Below are 17316 nucleotides of genomic sequence, written 5' to 3'. Positions count from 1 at the left end.
ATAGGTAGCTAGAAAAAAGGATCTTGGGATTGAACTGCAAGGCTGTCTCTGGGGAAACAGAAGCTATCATCATTCAGATGGCTGAGTGTGGGTCAGTGTACTGAATGTGCTGTAATTTGGTTATGGCCATTTGGTTCCCACCCTCACTCATGTTGAAATTTGATTCCCACAGAAAAGTTCTGAGATCTTTAAGGGGAAAGTGTGACCATTTTCTTTGTTTTGTTTTGAGTCAGGGTCTTACTATGAATCCCTAGCTGTCCTGGGGACCAGGCTTGCCTTGAATTTATAGAGATCTACCTGCCCCTTCTTCCCAAGTGCTGGGCTTAAAGGTGTGCCCAGATGATATGCCCATCTTACAGTGGGGTCCTCCTCCAGAGCAGGGTGCTGCAAGGTGAAGCTGCTTTGTGTTCTTCCATGTGCCCCCCCCATCCTTGTACTTTCTGACATGTGTCAAAGCAGCACAAATGGCCCCGGCCCCAGCCCCAGCCCCAGCTAAACAGATGCTGGTACCAAGCTGGCAGACCTCAGAGCCTCCAGATCCAAAGGCCAAAATAAACCTCATTTCTTTATCAATTACCCAGCCACAGAAAATTGATTAATATGGGGTGTGCTGAGGCCATCCCTCTGTGGCTATGTGGTATGCCTTCCTCAGTCCTGTCCCATGCTGGTTCTAGGGCAGGGAAATGTCTTATTTCCTAGTTCCGGACTTTCCTCTGTCCCTCTTGCTGTCTCCATAGCCTCTGCTTGGCTACAACTCAGGAAGAGCAGCTCCAGGGCAGAGGGTGAGCCTGGCATGACCTGTGTTTGTCAGAGTTAATGATTCATCACACTGCTCCCCGAGGCTGGAGGAAACCAGGGCTTCCTCACTGTGGATAAGTGAAGCACACATGCTCTCCGTTGCTTAGAGATCATCTCAACCTCTCCTCATCCCTCTTGCCCACCCCTTCCTACCTCCACAGCCTGATTTGAAGTTGCCATTACTGTCATTAGCCCTTGCTTGGGTCTCTTGTGCTCTTGCTGACATGTGTTGTGGCATACAATTTAGAAGAACTTCTTAGAGGAGGCTGTGACATCATTCATCAGATCTTTGGCCTCTTGTGTTGGGGCAGGAGAGCCTCACGTGAATGTGGGGGTGACACAGAGGGTAGAGGGTTGTTTATCCAGCATTGGCTAAACATCTGCCCTGCTGCACAGCTTTTAGTGCTGTGGATTTAACATTAAATAAAATGGTAAGAATTCTTATACTCCGGAGCAGCTTGTATATTCTGCTGGGCCAAGAGGAAAATGAACATCAGCCTCTACTAGGAGGTGACTTCCAAGCAGCAATTAGTGACCTCTTCCTCTTTGTCCTTTTCCTCCCCTTACCCAGAAATCTCACTAACCGAATGTCTGCCCCATTCACCTGCTGTATCATCATTTGGGACCCAGACCTATTGCCTCCTGGATAAGTATTGATGGCTAGGAATTGAATGAACAAGTAAATGAACCTGAGACTGGGTCTGTGACACCGCCATTGCCATGGCCTACTGCCGATGGGAACCTGCCTGGAGAGACCCAGATGCCAAGGACCTTCCAAAGCAGAGCCCAATAGCAAGACAGGATGAGAGAGAAGGGCCGCTGGTTTCCCCTACCCTGATGGTGCTGAGCAAACTTACCTTTGTAGTAAAAGAGGCAGCGATCCACCAGGACAAACCACCGCTTGTTCCACTGCTTTACCCCGGAGCTGGCCTGCAGGGCACACAGAGGGACAGACGGGAAGGCCATGAGCTGGGTGTGGAGGCGCAGGCAGATGCAGTCCGAGAGCTCTGCGCCAGTTACAAGGACATCCTGGCTGGAGCTGCAGCATCGCCAGTAGCACGTGGCAGCAACTCCCTTGAGATCTCAGAGGCTGGGAACTGACGTTAGATTATTGCCTGTGACTTTCCAGTTCTGTCATTCTGATGCTCTGGGCCTCCCCGGGGGGAAGATAAAGGGGTCAAGAGGTACCCCTCAATGAGTGAGTAGAAGGGCAGGCAAGAATACAGCAGTGTCTATCCAGGGAATGTTTGTAAACCCCAGGACTTGAAGCCACCCCACCGCCAAGTAAGGGGATTTGCAGAGATGGGGTTACTGACATGGCATATTTCAGAGTTATTGCATCTGCCCATCAGGAGCCTCATCTTAGAATCCCAAATTTGACACTAGTTAACTTTGAGGAGGTTTCCTTCCTTCCTTCTTTCTTTCTCTTTTCTTCCTTCTTTTCTTTTCCTTTTCCTTCCTTCCTCCTTTCCTCTATTCTCCTCTCTCCCCAACCCCCCCCCCCCTTTTCTTTCTTTGTGAGATAAGGTTTCTCTGTGTTGCCCTGGCTATCCTGGAACTTGCTCTGCAGACCAGGCTGGCCTTGAATTCAGAGATCTGCCTGCCTCTGTCTCTGTCTCTGTCTCTGCCCCTCTGCCTCTTTTTACCTCTCTGCCATTCTCTGCCCTTCTGCCCCTGCATCTCTCTCTCTGCCCAACTCGCTGTGCCCCTCTCTCTCTGCCCCTTTGCCTCTGCCTCCTATTGCCAGGCTGGGGAGGTTTTCAGTTTCTCTGAACATTTACACAACTGTGAGACATTCAGAAACAACAGGAAAACATACCAAGGAGCACATGGGCTGTCCTGAATACAGAAGACTCACAACACAGCAGGGTGGCCTCACCTGTTTGAAGAGCCAGCCGGCCTTGGTGACGGGTGCATTGGGGTTCCGCTTCATGGAGTGTGAGCGTTTGCCAAAGGCAATGGCTTTTCGGGAAGTTCGGGTTGCCTGGGGAGGCAAAGACAGCAGTTAGCCGGAACTCTCATCTCCTCACAACTCTGTTGTCCCAGCTAATCTCTCCAGTGGGTGGGGCCTGGTGCCCTCCCACTAAGAAGCTTTGATTCTCTACTAACTCAAAGGCCTGTCTTCTAATTCTTTGACTTTCCTGATCTCAAACATGGGTCTCAACGTACTAGTTGTTGCATAGCTTCTTTCTTTTCTTTTGGCAGGAAATATCAAAGAAGACTAAAGAGTTTATTCTTCTGGTTTCTTTTTTTTTACATTTGTTTACTTTGGGAGGGGGCACCTGCATGCCAAGGTGTGGATGCAGAGGTTAGAGAATGGCCTGCAGTTAGATCTCTCCATGGGCTTTGGGGATCAAACTCTGGTCACCAGGCTCGGCAGCAAGTGTCTTCCCCACTCCAAGCACTCAGCAGGGCCCAATTTGCTCTTTCCTTTCTCCCCACCTCCCCTCCTCTCCTTATAGCCACCATTTACACAAGGCTTCTGGCATGTACGACTGTTACTCTCCCCTCCCCTACCATCCCCTCTGTGTCCTGTTCCTGTCCCACACCAGAGATCCCACAGAGCTGGGAGGGGAGACAGCATCCGCTGGCTCCTTAGCAGCAACTATCTGCTGTTTCAGTCTGAACCTTCTCCTCACTGTCTGCTTCTGAAGCAGATTGGTTTTGGGTTTGTTTGTTTGTTTGTTTGATTGGTCGGTTTCATTTGTTTAGTCTAAGGATTTTGTTGTCAGTCACTCTCTTCACCATAAGACTTGCAATCACCATGGGAAACACAATATTCTTGAAGATGGTCCATTCAATGCCATTTTGGTTTTGGGAGACAGGGTTTCTCTGTGTAGCCTGGCTATCCTGGAACTCACTTAGTAGACAGGCTGGTTTTGATCTCACAGAGATCCTTCTGCCTCCCTAGTGCCGAGATTAAAGCCCTGTACCACCACCACCTGGATCCAATACCCTTTTATAAGACCTTATGTCCTCAACTCCAAACCACGCACAGAGAACCAGCTACTCAGCTCGGGCCTGCCCTCCAGACCCTGCCAGCACCTGTTCCACCTCACCACCAACATTTCAATCCTCCAGGTGCATTTTCTGATCACAACCCTGCGGTCATTGGGGTCCACCCCTCCTCCTCAACCCTACCAGCCTTGCCACTTCTCAGAGCCTCAGCAACTAGGCTCCTCCCTCTTTGCTGGATCCACACACTACTTCCTGGTTTATTGTCCTTTTCAAGACTCAAAAACCCCCATCTGCTGGCTCTCTGCTCCATCTTTTTTGAAACTCAGTGTTTCAAATTAACCAAACCACTCATGTCTTCTCTGAACTCTTGGGCATTAAAGTAGTGCTGAAGGGGGTGGGTGGGTGGGATTCCATGTACACCTACGCAGTCACCACGGACCTCCAGCCCCCAACCCCAGTTAGGATGAGACCCCAACAGCAACTCTACTGCCCCTTCACGCCATTTTCCCAAGTCTTCCCTCCCTCCAATCCTTTCTCTTTCCTGTTCTCACAGCCCCCCAGCTGGGCAAACCCAACTTACAGGAGAAACTGTAGTTACTAGGGCATGCACTTCCTCAATTTCATGTCCTTTTACCTAGAAAATGGCTGCCTTCACTGCCACTGCTGCTTCTGAACTTCCCAAGGATAGTGCCTCTAGTCTACGCCTCCTCAGATGCTGCCCCAAGACTATCTCCTCTCAAACCTTCCCTTAAGACGCAGGGGTGCGGCTCAGCAGGAAAGCGCTTGTGCTCACCTGGCATTCAGAAGAACCTGGTTCCCATCCGTAGGAATAAACACATGCACACATGTGTGTATGTGAACACACACACACAGGCACAGGCACAGGCACACTGGCGTGCACACATGTACATCTACCTTCAAGATACCCACCCCAGAAGCCAGGCATGGTGGCACATGCCTCTAATCCCAGCAGTTGGGAGGTAGAGGCAGGCAGATCTCTGTGAGTTTAAGGCCAGCCTGGTCTACAAAGCGAATCCAGGACAGTCAAGGCTACACAGATAAACCCTGTCTTGAAAAAAAATAAAAAACAAACAAAAGAGATGCCCTCTTCTAGCTGCTTCTCTTCAGCCAGGGCGATCCATCTGAAAGGATCTCTCTCACACCCACATACCTTACACCTCCCTTCAGCCCTCATTGCCTATCTACTGTAAGACCCTACTTTTCTTCTGGATTAAGCTACTAGGAGGAGCTGCATCCTTTTTTTCCTCCTCAGATTCTAAAACCTGCGTGTTATGGTTTGGATGTGAACTGTATCCCCTAAAAGGTCATATTTTGAACACTTGGTCCACAGTTGGTGGTACTCTTCTGGAAGGCTGTGAAACCCTGATGAGGTGGAGCCTGGCTGGTGGGAGTAGGTCACATTCAGAGAGTGGGCTTTGAAGGGTATTCTCTGCTTCTTGGACTGCATGATGAGAACAGCCTCTGCCATGCATTCCTGTCACTCTGTCATGCCTTTCCCAGCATGGTGGACTGAGACCTCTGAAACTGTGAGCCAAAATAAATCTTTCCTTGCTTGCATTATTTCTGTCAGGTGTTATCATGGCACTGAGAAAGTAACTAAGAGACGTTGTGTATACACACGCTTCCTTTCTGAAACAGCTCTTCCAGTGCCAGCTATTTAAGTGAGGCTACTCAGGCCTTGATCAGTCTAAAACAATGGGCAAAATCACCATTTTTCCTGAGGGTCTTGCCACATTACACACACACACACACACATACACACACACACACACACACACACACACACATGCATGTACATTCAAACCCTGTAAAAACATTTAATTTTCTCAGCAGTCCTCATCATGTAGAGAACTGAATTTCTCCACACAACTCAGAAGACCAGGTCTGCCACATCTGGCTGGTCTATGAGCTGCTTTCTGATGCTTTATCACATAGGCCCTACCTCTGCCTCTTCCACATCTTCCTGAGCCTCTGTTTATTATGCTTCCCCATGGGTGAAGACATACTCTTTTCCACCAGCTCCAGACTTATCCTTTGAATCCCAGCACCACCTCCTCCTATACTATGACCCTTCCTGGGTCCCTACTCACGTAGGCATAGACATAGAATTAACAAAAATTAAATATATTTTTAAAAGGTGGGTGCTTTTAAAAGAGATTACAGGAGAGCCTGTAATCTCAGCACTAGAGAGGAAGGGACAGGAAGTTTCCCTGAGGCTTCAGTGAGTTCCAAGTTCAGTGAGAGACCCTGCCTTAAAAAAATAAGGTTTGAGTTGGGTGTGGTGACGCACACCATTATTCCTAGCCCTCAGAAAGACAGAGGCAGATGAGCTCAAGGCCAGCCTGGTCTCCAGAGCAAGTTCCAGAACAGCCAAGGTTACACAGAGAAACCCTGTTTCAAAAAATAAATAAATAAAAAGAAAGAAAAGACAGACAGACAAGTATATAAGGTTTGAAAAAGTACGTGACGACACCTGGCATCTGCAGGGCCCACAGACCCACACACCCTCCCACTGTTGTATGTATCCGAATACATAATTCTCTCTTACACACAAAAATTGAAAATATCTTTCTGAACTATTTCAAGTATCTCAGAAAACCATGACAATCATTCCTTTCTGTTGTTTTTTGTTTTTGTTTTTTTTTCCCCTAATAAGAAAAGGCAGGTAGAGTTCATCTTCCCTTTGAGGCTCTCTCAGTCATGTTACCTTTCTCTTCCCTAAAGGCAGCCACTGACCCAAAATCGGTCTCCTGTCCGTGGTTATATCCTTGTGCTGCAGACATGTCTATAAATACACAGCCCTGCTCTTCATCTTTGTACATTTTACATAAGTGATATGTTTTTCAGGTTCTGCAGCTTGCACAGCTGTGTTTTCAATGTGCCCTTGTTAGCACACATGCAGAAACACACACTGGTTTTGGAGCGTTGTCCCGAGTAGGGATGCATTACAGTCCCTGGCTGCTCTCTTAGTGATTTCACCTGTTAGGTGTCTCTACATCTCTCTCGTCCTCTCTCAGTCTTCCGTGCTAGGAAGCATCAAAGTCTCTCGGTTCCACACTGTCACTGAGCCCAAAGGACACACCCTACTCCCTTCTCTTGGATGACTTCTTCTTCCCTGGCCCCCTTATCTCCTCCTTTCATGCTGACCACCTCCAAATACCACATCTTTTACGGGAGCCTTAGAGGAGAGTAAGAGATTTTGTCCCCATGGGAGCATCATCTTCTGTAAGCTCAAGCACTTGCCTGAGCTTTCTCCCCGTCCCCTCTGCTCCTGTACCACCTTGTCTGCCCACTGCAGTCTGTTCATATGCCCAGCAGGCAAGGATTTTCCTAAAGATCCAGAGAGTCTCTTAACAGAAAGCATTTCCTGCCTGACAGCTTGCCAGAGGGCTGGACTTACCCGGATGTTGGGCCGCTCTGGAGGGACTTCTGACACCATGTTGTGGTTGGATATGTCGCTGTTGATGGTAGCAGAACGTTTCCCACCTGTTTTGTTGGACATGTCCAAGGCCGATCTGAATTCAGGTCAACAAAAGAAGGGAACTGGTCAGAGCCAATAAGTGAGGAAAAGCACTGTTCTGCTCCTGCCCTGCCCCCACTGTCCCAGCATCAGCACAAAAGTCCTGGCCGGAGGCAGTTCCAAGTCAACTCAGGGCTCTCTTCTCTGCTCATTTATGGCTTTGGCTTATTTTTTATATAATTTATTTAATGTGCATTGGTGTGAAGGCATCAGATCCCTTGGATATGGAGTTACAGACAGCTGTGATCTGCCATGTGGGTGCTGCAAATTGAACCCAGGTTCTTTGGAAGAACAGACAGTGCTCTTAAAACCACTAAGCCATCTCTCCAGCCCCTGGCTTATTTTGTTTTTGTTTTCTTGTTTGTTTGCTTAAAGAAAGGAGGTCTCACCTAGCTCAGACTAGCCTCAGACTGAAGCTGAGGATAATCTTGAACAACCCTGACTCACCCTGCCTCTGCTTACCAAATTCTGGAATCATAGGCATGTGCCACCCCATGTAGCTTTCTCCTGTTCATGTATGTTTAAAAATATAGACTCTGAGATAAAGGACTACCTCCTTATCTTATTTTGAGACAGGGTCTTACCATATAGCCCAGGCTGGCCTTGAAATCAAGATCCTCTAGCCTCAAGAAGCTGGGATTATAGGCATGCACCACCAGGCCTTTGGCCTTCTATTTTGAAGGTTCAATGGCATACTTAAAGCTATGCATTTTTCCAGGGGATGGGGGTGGGGGTCATTGATCAAAGGCATAATAGCTCAGTGGTCTATGAATTACATCATCCCTTTCAGTGAGACAGGATTCACAATGAAACGCTGAAACATGGGCACTTAGATCTCTGGATTACATCATACTCCCCAGTGCTGCCTTCAGTGGAGTCCAGGTGCTACCCCAACCTGAGAGCAGGCTTTTATTCCCTCAGCTCAACCTATGGGAACATCAGCCTGCTCTCTTCCAAAACTCAGGAACAGTGGGGGAAGAGTCAAAAGAGGCCAGAGGTGGTAAGGGCCCCAAATACTTCCTCCTTCTTTCCCTGCCCCAAGACATACGGTAGCAGCAGGACAGGAGTGGCAAAGGACAGAAAGCATGCAGAGAGGAACTTACGTTTTCAAGTCAAACTTTTTGTTTTCCTCTGGGATCTGGCCAGTCACTGGGTGTCGAAATGTGTTGCGTCTTTCATTGTGGCTGCAGAGAAAAAAAGAGGGCAGAGAGCTGCCGTCAGCTCGTGGAGGGAAGAGTCACAAGCCAAAGGATGGCAGGCCAAGGAAGGGGCTGCGGGTCTGTTCCCTGGGCAGGTGGGTGGGGTTGGGAGGAAGAGTGAAACCTAGCCACCTTTCCCTGGCTCAGTGTTAACCACCTGCGAGAGACCCCAGGCTATTCTCCACTCACTCAGTGGCCACCATGGGGATGGGAGGGAGGGTGACATGGGGCTTTCCAACCCCGAGTTTGACACAGTTGAGATTTCATGCATCAGCGTCCCTCCCAGGGACAGCGCCTGCCAATGCTCTGCACAGAAAATGCTTGCTCATAATTTGCTGAAAGAACTCTCTTGTGACCTTGAACTCCTCTGCTGTTCCATGCTTCATCTCTTTCTTTAAATGTATCAGGAAATTCAGAAAACTCCATGGTGGAGCTTGGGCTTGGGACTCAGCCACATTCTGAGACCAGAGGCTACTGAACATTGCAGAGCCCTCCGGATCTGCCAAGCATCAAAGGTCAGTCCTGGCCTAACAGTTGTATCTAATTAGGGGCTGTTATGGCCAAGAGTGGGGTTGGGAGTTGTTCAGAGAGCTTGCCAGGAAGCTGGGGTGGAGGTGGGGACAAGTCCTAGAGGCTGGGAATGAGGCAGACAGGGGACATCAGGAGAAAGTGCCTCTGGCTGACAGATGTCAAGCCAGCTCCTTACTGGGCTCTCTGGGGACATGTAGAAGGAAGTCAGCAGAGAGATCTTCCAGGGGGGGCAATGGCTTTTGGGACCACTTGGCATGAGTGTGGTAGTGTCCAGCCCACAGGGCGAGATGAGTTTAAAAGCTCTCCTCCCAGATACCTCTTCAGACATACTTGGAGAGCCAGTACAGGCTCCAGTTGACCACAGGAGCAGGCATGGGGACAGACACCGCTAAAGCAGAGGCACTTAAGCACACACAGAGCAAAGAGCAGGCACTTTGCTATACCATCGCCCCTTCCACACTCCCAGTACTCCAGGACACATCCCAGCCCTCAGGATGCCAGCTGAAGCTAAAGATAATATCAAAAGGTGTTTTTTTTTTTTTTTTTCTTCCTGTGACCGACCATTGCTGTTCAGATCAAAACCACAGACATGCAGGAAAAAGAGGTACAACAGGCAATGGCTTCAGCCTCTTTGGAAACCTGGAGTTTATAGCTTGAGCTGGACCTAAAACCTGACCATCATCCACCATGCCTGGATTTAAACTCAGTACATTGGTAATCCATCCTCTAGTTCTGAAACTATAGTCCCTCCTCCTTCCTGGCTCTTATAATGATGCTCCCTCAATTTGATCATAGAGAATCTTTGCAAGGAAGAGTACCTACCTTGCTACCTTTCCACTCAATTTGGCTCCCTACAGGGCTGAAGGCAGCATTCTGAGACAATGAAGGTCCTTAAAATGCCAAATTTTCTGCTTTTGCCCAATGTATAGAATGCCTACCTCCTTCCTAACCACCCTTCCCCTCCAGGCACTTTCCGTTGTATGTTCCTGGGAGCTCCCTGCAGGAGGTGCTTCAGACACACACACACACACACACACACACACACACACACACACAGAAGCAGTCTGCTGTTGCCCAGCTCAGTTTTCCAGGGCATGGCACACCTCTCCCTGGCCCGAGCCTCCTACCCAGCAACCCTACAGAACAATGGGATCTTTCCACCCGCTGCTCACAATTTCAAAATAGCTTCCCCTTCATGGGCACTGCAATGCAGTAGCCACTGACCTAACTACTCTTCACTCAGGTCATGGCCATCTCCAGCAGACCCCTTACCACCAAGCCCTAAATTCAAACAGGATGAGCGACCTCCTCTGCCTGCTCTGATTTCTCAAGGCCCACGGTCCACAGAGGAAATCCCTACCTGACTCGGCGATCAGCCCGAAACTTCAACATCTTTTTGGAAGCTCAGTCCCCAGTTCGGCAGCCTCAGAGGAGCCACCAGCCACCCTGCTGCTACCATCCCTCTGAGAAGTAAGTCCTTGGATCCAACTCTTAATGTTGTGGCAGAGACGCAGGGCGAGCTGGGGCAGACAACGTGGGTTGCCCTTTCTTTCTGGCTCTAGCACTGGAGAACAGGGGCAGGGCTCCCTCTGGGCAATGGGAGGGGTAGCTCAGGTGCCCTAGGGGGCCTGTAGCTTTCGCTTCCTAGCATTCGCCTGCCTGCGATGTTACAGTTAGAGGGATGGAGGCAGAATAAATGAAGAAGGTAAGACCTCCTCCCAGTTCAGGTTCCCAAGAAGGAAATGCAGAAAGGGAGAGAGGCATGCACGGAGCAGGTGCACTGCTTCCAGGTAGTCCGACCTCACTGAGCTAAGGACACTGAGCAGCTGGGCGGGCGGAGGAGCACGGGCTGCATTCCCATCTGCACGGAAACTCATGCCAGCCTGACCTGCAGGGAGACGGTGCTCCGGCCTCTCCAGCTCCCAGCCCAGACACAGGCTCTGGCACTGCAAACCAACTTGCTTCTCAGAGACCTGCCAAGCCCTTCTGAGTGTTAAAGGGAGCTCCAGGTTCATTGGTTGCTCTGGTTGCTGTTGCTGAGCCGCTGAAGAGGATGGAAGAAGACTCCGATCTGTTCTCTCAGCCTGCCCAGCTCTCATCTATACAGACAGGAGCATAATACGTGAAGCGGCTCTGCAATCGGCCTGACCCACTCCCCTGTCTAGCTTGCTTGCTCTCCGAGTGTGCTGGTCCAGCTGGGTAAGAAGCTGGACGCATGCACGAAGCCTGAGTGGGATGGGCGGGATGTTTGTGGAGCCCTAGCTACTGGCAAAGATCAGCTTTTTTAATCAGACAAATTAGGAAAAAAACCTTCCTCCCAAGGCTGGTGAGGAAGAGGGCAGGGAACAGGGCTGGAGGGGGTGGAGATCATTGTGTATCTACTGCTGCAGATCTTCCCAGATGTAAGATGATAAATTCCAGCTGGGAACTGTCAGATCTGCTTGGCTGATAGGAGGTTTGCATGGATGCTAATTCCTCCGGATTTTCCATAGGTCAACGCTAGTCAAATTCCTTTCTCAGTGTCCTCTGTGCTTTAGGATTCCTGGTCTGCAAGGCCTTCTGAAGGTCATCTCTCTTTATCCCCCTGCCTCCAGACAAGCTTATTCTCTTATCAATGCTCATAAGTGCCTTGGAGGTTTGTAAAGGATTCCAGCAAAGGAGGACCAGGGCTCAATGTCATCTTAAACAGCCAACATACTTTGATGGTATTTAGGCTCCTTTGCCTTCTATATGCTTCCATTCACAAGACAGGTTCTTTTCTAACCAAGGTGCTTCTTTCTGCAGCACTGGGCATTCTGTTGGCATCATAGTCTGTTGCTATGGCAACTCTGTCACATCACAGTAGACACGCAAAAAAGGTGGGGAGACTGATTTGATTGATTGGACTGAGGTCAGAGGAACAATGGGATCAGTAAACACAAAAACAAATGGACAACATTATTATTTAACCCCTGAAAAGACATGCCAGCCAGGTGTAACTAGGGTCACAGCTGTTGATATTTAAACAACTAATCCTAAATCCAATGTATTCAGTTATTCAGTGGGACTTTTGTAAATGATTTATCTCTGTGGCAGGAGGCCTTAGGTTTGGGGTTGAACCTGTCTCCAGTTACTTGAGCCAGAATCCTCTTCAGATGTCTTCTTGAGATCCCTGTCTGCCCAATATAGGTACGCAATAAAGTTTTGTTTAATACTCAACTGAACAGATAAAAGAGACTCTGAAGGCTCTGGTGTCATTTTTAGCCTGCATTTGAAGGCTGATAGTCTATTACCAAGGGTTTCCCTACCTTAGCTCTCTCTTACAATTAATTACTTCCTCTCCAGGAGGGAAGCTCTGTTTCTGTCCCTTCGCCCCCTCACTCAGCTTCCCTGACTGGCTGCCCCTGAATATAGTTTGGCTTTCATCCATCTTCATTAAGAGGATAAGAAAATTAAACTCATCCTAACAGGAGGAGGAGGGGGTAGGGTGCATTGGGAAAATGAGTTTTCTTCCTTTAGGAGGCAAAAGTATCCCCCTTGTCATCAAGCTGAGCTCAGGGGCCTCCCACAGCCTTTGCTTAAGTTAAATGATTTCTCTGGTGCTGTGTGAAGACAGCACAGGGAAGAGGGGATGGAGGGCACAGACTCCTGTGCATGGAGAGCCCAGATCCTTAGGGCTAAATCAGAACACAGAAGGCCTGGCTGCTGTTCCTTCCCAGTAGCCTGCACACAATGACAGGTTTCCATCCTCAGTTAGACAGCAGGAAAAATTGGCCAGGTATAGAATGCTTTAAAAGGAAACAGTTCTCTTCTTTCTCTTTACTTCCCTTAGGGATATCAAAAGCTCCCCCTTCTCAAGGCAGCTGGCTAAGAACAGACCCAACTAGACCATTCAAACTCTACTCCCCCCCAAAATGAGAAACTCAGGAAGTAAAGACTAAGCAGCAGAAGAAAAAACACCCCTGACTTCCAGAGTTGCCTGGGAGTGGTCACTTCTCGACTGGACCTACGAAGTAGCTCACTGGGAGGCCAGTCTTCATTGTGGGACTCGCGGATCTGCAGTACTGCCTCACCTGTTTGGCCCCTAGTTGGTTCTTGTGCAAACTCTCTTTCTAACTCTATGAATTAACCCCTGCAAACTTTCAGTGTGAAATTGTTTATACACAACACAGGATGGTTCTAAACATTCTGCTTGAAAAGTGATCAAGAGATATGCTGGGTGCAAGAGGGGGGAAACCAAAGACAGATGAGAGAGAATAGCACTGGAGATGAGGCAGGGCTGGGTGATTGTACCAAGCACCAAGAGCCAACCATTCCCTTCATCTCACCAGGGCAATTCTGTGGTTCAAGGTAGCCTCAGCTTCTCTGTGGTGTGTGCCTGGAACCATACAGTAAAAACTTGAGTCCTCATTGCCCTGAGCAAGCATGCATGCAAACACACCATCCCCAGAGTAGATGTCCAGAGCAGCCACTGTGATACTGTAAAACCTAAGGAACACACTCCCCTCCTTCTACCCTGCTGTAACAAGCAGTTTTATTTCCACAGACCCTGAGAATCGCAGCTAGAATCAGCTTCACTCATGCTGCTCTGTGCTCCAAAGGCCCATTACCAGCACTGTAGTTCCTAGGTGATGAGGAGAGCTGGGGAGGGGCAGGGGACTAGCCCTTCCAACTCCTTCTTTCTCCCAGCCAGCAAATTCCAGCAGGGAACTGAGTGACAGGGAGGGTTCTGCAGCTAACAAGGGAAGCTTGGCTCTTGCCCTGCTTCCCTATGTGGGTCTCATCATTATTGTCAAAGAGCCTTATCTGCCCCAGCGTTCTGTCCCAATTAAAAACGAGCTCAGTTCACATTTCCAGCTCTCTAGACTGCTGAGTTCCTGAAGCTCCCTGGCTGTTCTGGGAGAAAACACTTCCAGACAACCACTCCCCATCCTACCTACAGCTGCTCTGTCAGGAAGAAACTAAAGGGAGGGATGCTGAGAGTGCAGGCAGCAACTCTGGGGGGTTTTTCAGGTAAAAAGAGCCCCTTTTCCATAACACTGTCTCTCCCCTCTCCACCTGAAGAGCAGAATAGCAGCTTCAAGGTGTTAGGAATGGCTTCCATCAGTCTCCCCTCACTGGCTTGTACAAGCATCTCCTTTCTTCTCTGCCCTTGCTCCACCCTTGCTTTTGATGCTACTGTTATTTCCAATATGATATGAATAGTATGACCTCCCAATCAAGTTTGGAACACCCTAACATGCCAGGATCCTGAGATGAGTGTCCAGAGGACAGGGCCCAGATACCCCTTCCTACCCATTTCTGACCAGTCTTACAGCTCCACTCCAACCTGAGCGATCGGAGGCACCTTCTCCATCTGTGGTGGCCAGAATAGGGAGGGGAAGACAAAGAAATTCACCAGGCTCAGAGTAACAGGGAAATGGAGTTGGCTCAGTCACCAGGGAGGTGAACCCAAATCAGGGCCCTAGATGTACCCCTTCCCAGCCCAGGCAGCTGCCCTCCTGTCACACAGTATGGTCACCTTATTCCTACCATAGGAGAGGAGACAGCCCATGGCACAAAACAGAACAGACTCTTCAGTTAGGGCAGAAAGAAACTCTCCTACCCTAGACACCTCAAGTTATCCTGTCTTTAAATTAGTTGTCTTACTCTATAGATTTGAAAGATGGCAGTAGCCTGAGCAGATGGCCAATGTAACTCCTCCTCCTCGTTAGCAGGTGAAGAGCTGTCTGATGAGCCTCTCTGGGGTCAAGCTTGTCTCTCTGGCCGTAATACAGAGCCCAAGCTGTTAAACCTGGCCACGGATCCTGCCAGAGCACGGGCCAGCCAGCATCCTCTCTGGCTAGTAAATGACTGTGCACTCTTCCAGGGGTGGAGGCACCCGCCTGCTTGTAAGTGCTTACACACTGATGGCTAGGCAAGTTGGTGAAAACTACAGTCAGTCTTGAGACCCAGGAGTTACCATGCACAGAATAGGGCATGTCTCCTTCACCCGGCCCAGGCTTGAGAAGTGGGGTGAGCCTGCTCCCATGATCCCCACATAGTGTTGTGATTCTTGTTGAGACAAGGAAGAGAAGTGGAGAGGAAAGAGAGCTACCTGCAGCCCTAAGTCCCTGCTTTCCTTCCCCTGGCCTCCATGAGGAGCCAGGCCACATAAGGGGAGGGGAAGGCAGGTGTAGTCCCCATCCCACCCTGACCTCAGCCTCCTCCATTCCCTTTCCTCTCTTCCTGTCTCCCTGTTCTTGGCCTCCAGGGTGCCTTCTCCCAACAGTCAGCAGGCTTTCCAAGTGTAACAGGGCTGAACAATAATTAATTCAGCTTCTTCCCTTAGCTCTGGGTTGAATCCCAAACTCCTACTTTTCAGAGGCTGAGGGCAGTGTGCGTCCACTTCCGACTGGACTGAAGGTCACCCAAACCATCTCTTCATTCCTAATTCAGCAGATCTGGGGCTGGTGTCCCACAGGGATCAGCAACCCTACCCTCCCTGCCCCCATGGGAAGGAATTTTATAGTGCGTGTTTGGATAGTAACCAGCCAGACTGATAGTCTTGTTTCTACATCCTCAGAAGCATCCCATGCCTTCTTGTCCCACATCCAGCAACTTGAGGCTATCAAGCTGTTCAATGCATGTTTCCTCATTTTCACAAGAAAGCAACGGTAGTAAGTGATGCCTTGTTCTACGGGCAGCTCAAGCTTGCCACCAGACCAGAAGGCGGAGGAAAACAGGATGCACTGATGTGAATGGGATGCAGAATAAAGAAAATGAAACTCCCTGCTGTCTGGTCCTTACCCTGGACTGAGGCAGGTAAGGCCTAGGGCAGAGTGAGGAGGATAAGGCTTATTGTCCTGGCCATGTGACAGACAAAGCAGCAAGCCTTTTTCCCTGGGCCCTACTGTCAACCTCTCTGTACTCCTCATTTCCCAGGATGAGGAGCCCCACTGTTTGGTGGAAGACTGGTTTCACAAGGATCCAAGAATGAAGCAACAACAAACCCTTCCATTGCTAACATCTGCCAGCTACAGGTCTAAAGATAGTGCCTAATGTGGGGATAGGGGTTCCTGGCAGGGTGATGAGTGCCTGGGTGCAGGGTAGGTTAGATTAATGACCTACTAACTGCCTACAGCCTAAGTGTTTAGGGCTGTGCCAGAGCTGAACAAGTGTTTGGTGAGGTAGTGGGACAGGGACCAGCTTTCTGCTGTCTGGGATGCTGAATAGTGACAGGATTGCTCGGCATCCCACCAGATTCTTGCTCCTCCCATGGGCCACAAAGCTGAGACTTTGTCTAGGGGAAGATTACACAGCCATAAATCTCCTGGAGCTGCCAGGCAGGAGCCTATACAGCTGCTCCTGGAAGGAGGAGCCTCCTACCTTGTGGCCCCTGAAGACCAGATGCAAAAGCAGGAATGAAAGTGAAGCCAGCCTTGCCCCTCACCTGCCAGGGAGCCCAGTCTGTGAGATTTCTCTGAGGGGCTTCAGTCTGAGACTGAGAGCCACAGGGCAAGGTGGCATACAGATGGGTAGTGGGAAGTTCTGACTGCCTCTTTCTGCAAAAAGAGAGGGGGTTGGAACTTCCTGTGCTCCTTGGGAGCTTGCCAAAGGCTGAGGTATCTCTCTGTCTCACTGATGTGAGGAGGCTTCAGTAAGAGCTGAAACAAGGATCACTCCTGGAATGCTTGTGTCCAGGAGGGACTCTGAGGACTGAACTACTTCAGGAGCACCCTTGTGTCCAGTGAGACCTGGAAAGGACTTAGGGAACTTGTGGAAGAAGCTGTACACCTTGTGTAGATTCTCCTTCAGGAAAAGAGTGGGAACGTTGATATCAAACAGGAGCCATTGTGACTAACTCACTTTGCATCTCTGGGTTTCATTTGTTAATTCTGTAACACAGAGCAAAGCCAGGGCTTCTGGGGGCAATATGTAAAATCATATAGAGCCGGGTAGTGGTGGTGCACACCTTTAATTCCAGCACTTGGGAGGCAGGGGCAGGGAGGAGGATCTCTGTGAGTTCGAAGCCAGCTAGCCTAAAAAGGGAGTTCCAGGACAGCCAGAGCTACACATAGAGCAACTCCGCCTCAGAAAATATAAATAAATAAATAAATAAACAATCATACAGCTAAAACACCTTGAGGCAGCTTGGCCATAACAGCTGTTCAGTTAGTGGCTGGTGTGACAATCAGGAATAAAGAAAGCAGCACCCCCACACTCGTACCACCAGGCAAGATGTTCATTACAACATCCCACATCTGTATCATCCAGTCTGTTGGTCACTAGTCATACTCAAATTTTTATTTTGAAAAACATTAAACTGTC

The 17316-nt window shown here is 49.4% G+C and overlaps 1 protein-coding gene and 1 long non-coding RNA gene across 23 annotated transcripts in view; one reads left to right on the top strand and one right to left on the bottom strand.

The window, feature by feature from the left end:
- Positions 1-17316, bottom strand: part of Plekha6 (pleckstrin homology domain containing A6) — a 136922-nt gene that overhangs the window by 36072 nt on the left and 83534 nt on the right. For 18 of the 20 annotated variants that reach the window (XR_009584549.1, XM_060364305.1, XM_060364308.1 and 15 more), the window contains 4 exons: positions 8401-8481; positions 7178-7292; positions 2678-2782; positions 1656-1728 (listed from right to left, as the gene is read on the bottom strand). Coding sequence is in view for 19 of the 20 variants with exons in the window: in XM_060364305.1 (XP_060220288.1) it covers positions 1656-1728; positions 2678-2782; positions 7178-7292; positions 8401-8481 (374 nt within the window). In the remaining variant the exon portion in view is untranslated. Of the gene's footprint in view, positions 1-1655; positions 1729-2677; positions 2783-7177; positions 7293-8400; positions 8482-10387; positions 10527-10915; positions 11050-17316 lie in introns of those variants that run through there. The other 2 variants (XM_060364312.1, XM_060364309.1) reach the window with 2 other exon arrangements.
- On the top strand, positions 8490-11058 carry LOC132646357 (uncharacterized). 3 transcript variants are annotated; one of them, XR_009584551.1, is made up of 5 exons: positions 8490-8574; positions 8904-9011; positions 9602-9741; positions 10271-10497; positions 10922-11058. It is a non-coding gene; the product is annotated as an uncharacterized LOC132646357 (long non-coding RNA). The 3 variants fall into 3 exon arrangements; XR_009584550.1 differs by having other exon boundaries at positions 8497-8591; XR_009584552.1 differs by lacking the exon at positions 9602-9741.

This window comes from Meriones unguiculatus, chromosome 11, assembly GCF_030254825.1.
Source record: "Meriones unguiculatus strain TT.TT164.6M chromosome 11, Bangor_MerUng_6.1, whole genome shotgun sequence".
Lineage (NCBI taxonomy): Eukaryota > Metazoa > Chordata > Mammalia > Rodentia > Muridae > Meriones > Meriones unguiculatus.
The sequence above is the reverse complement of the archived record's forward strand: the minus strand, read 5'-3'. Positions and strand labels throughout refer to the sequence as shown.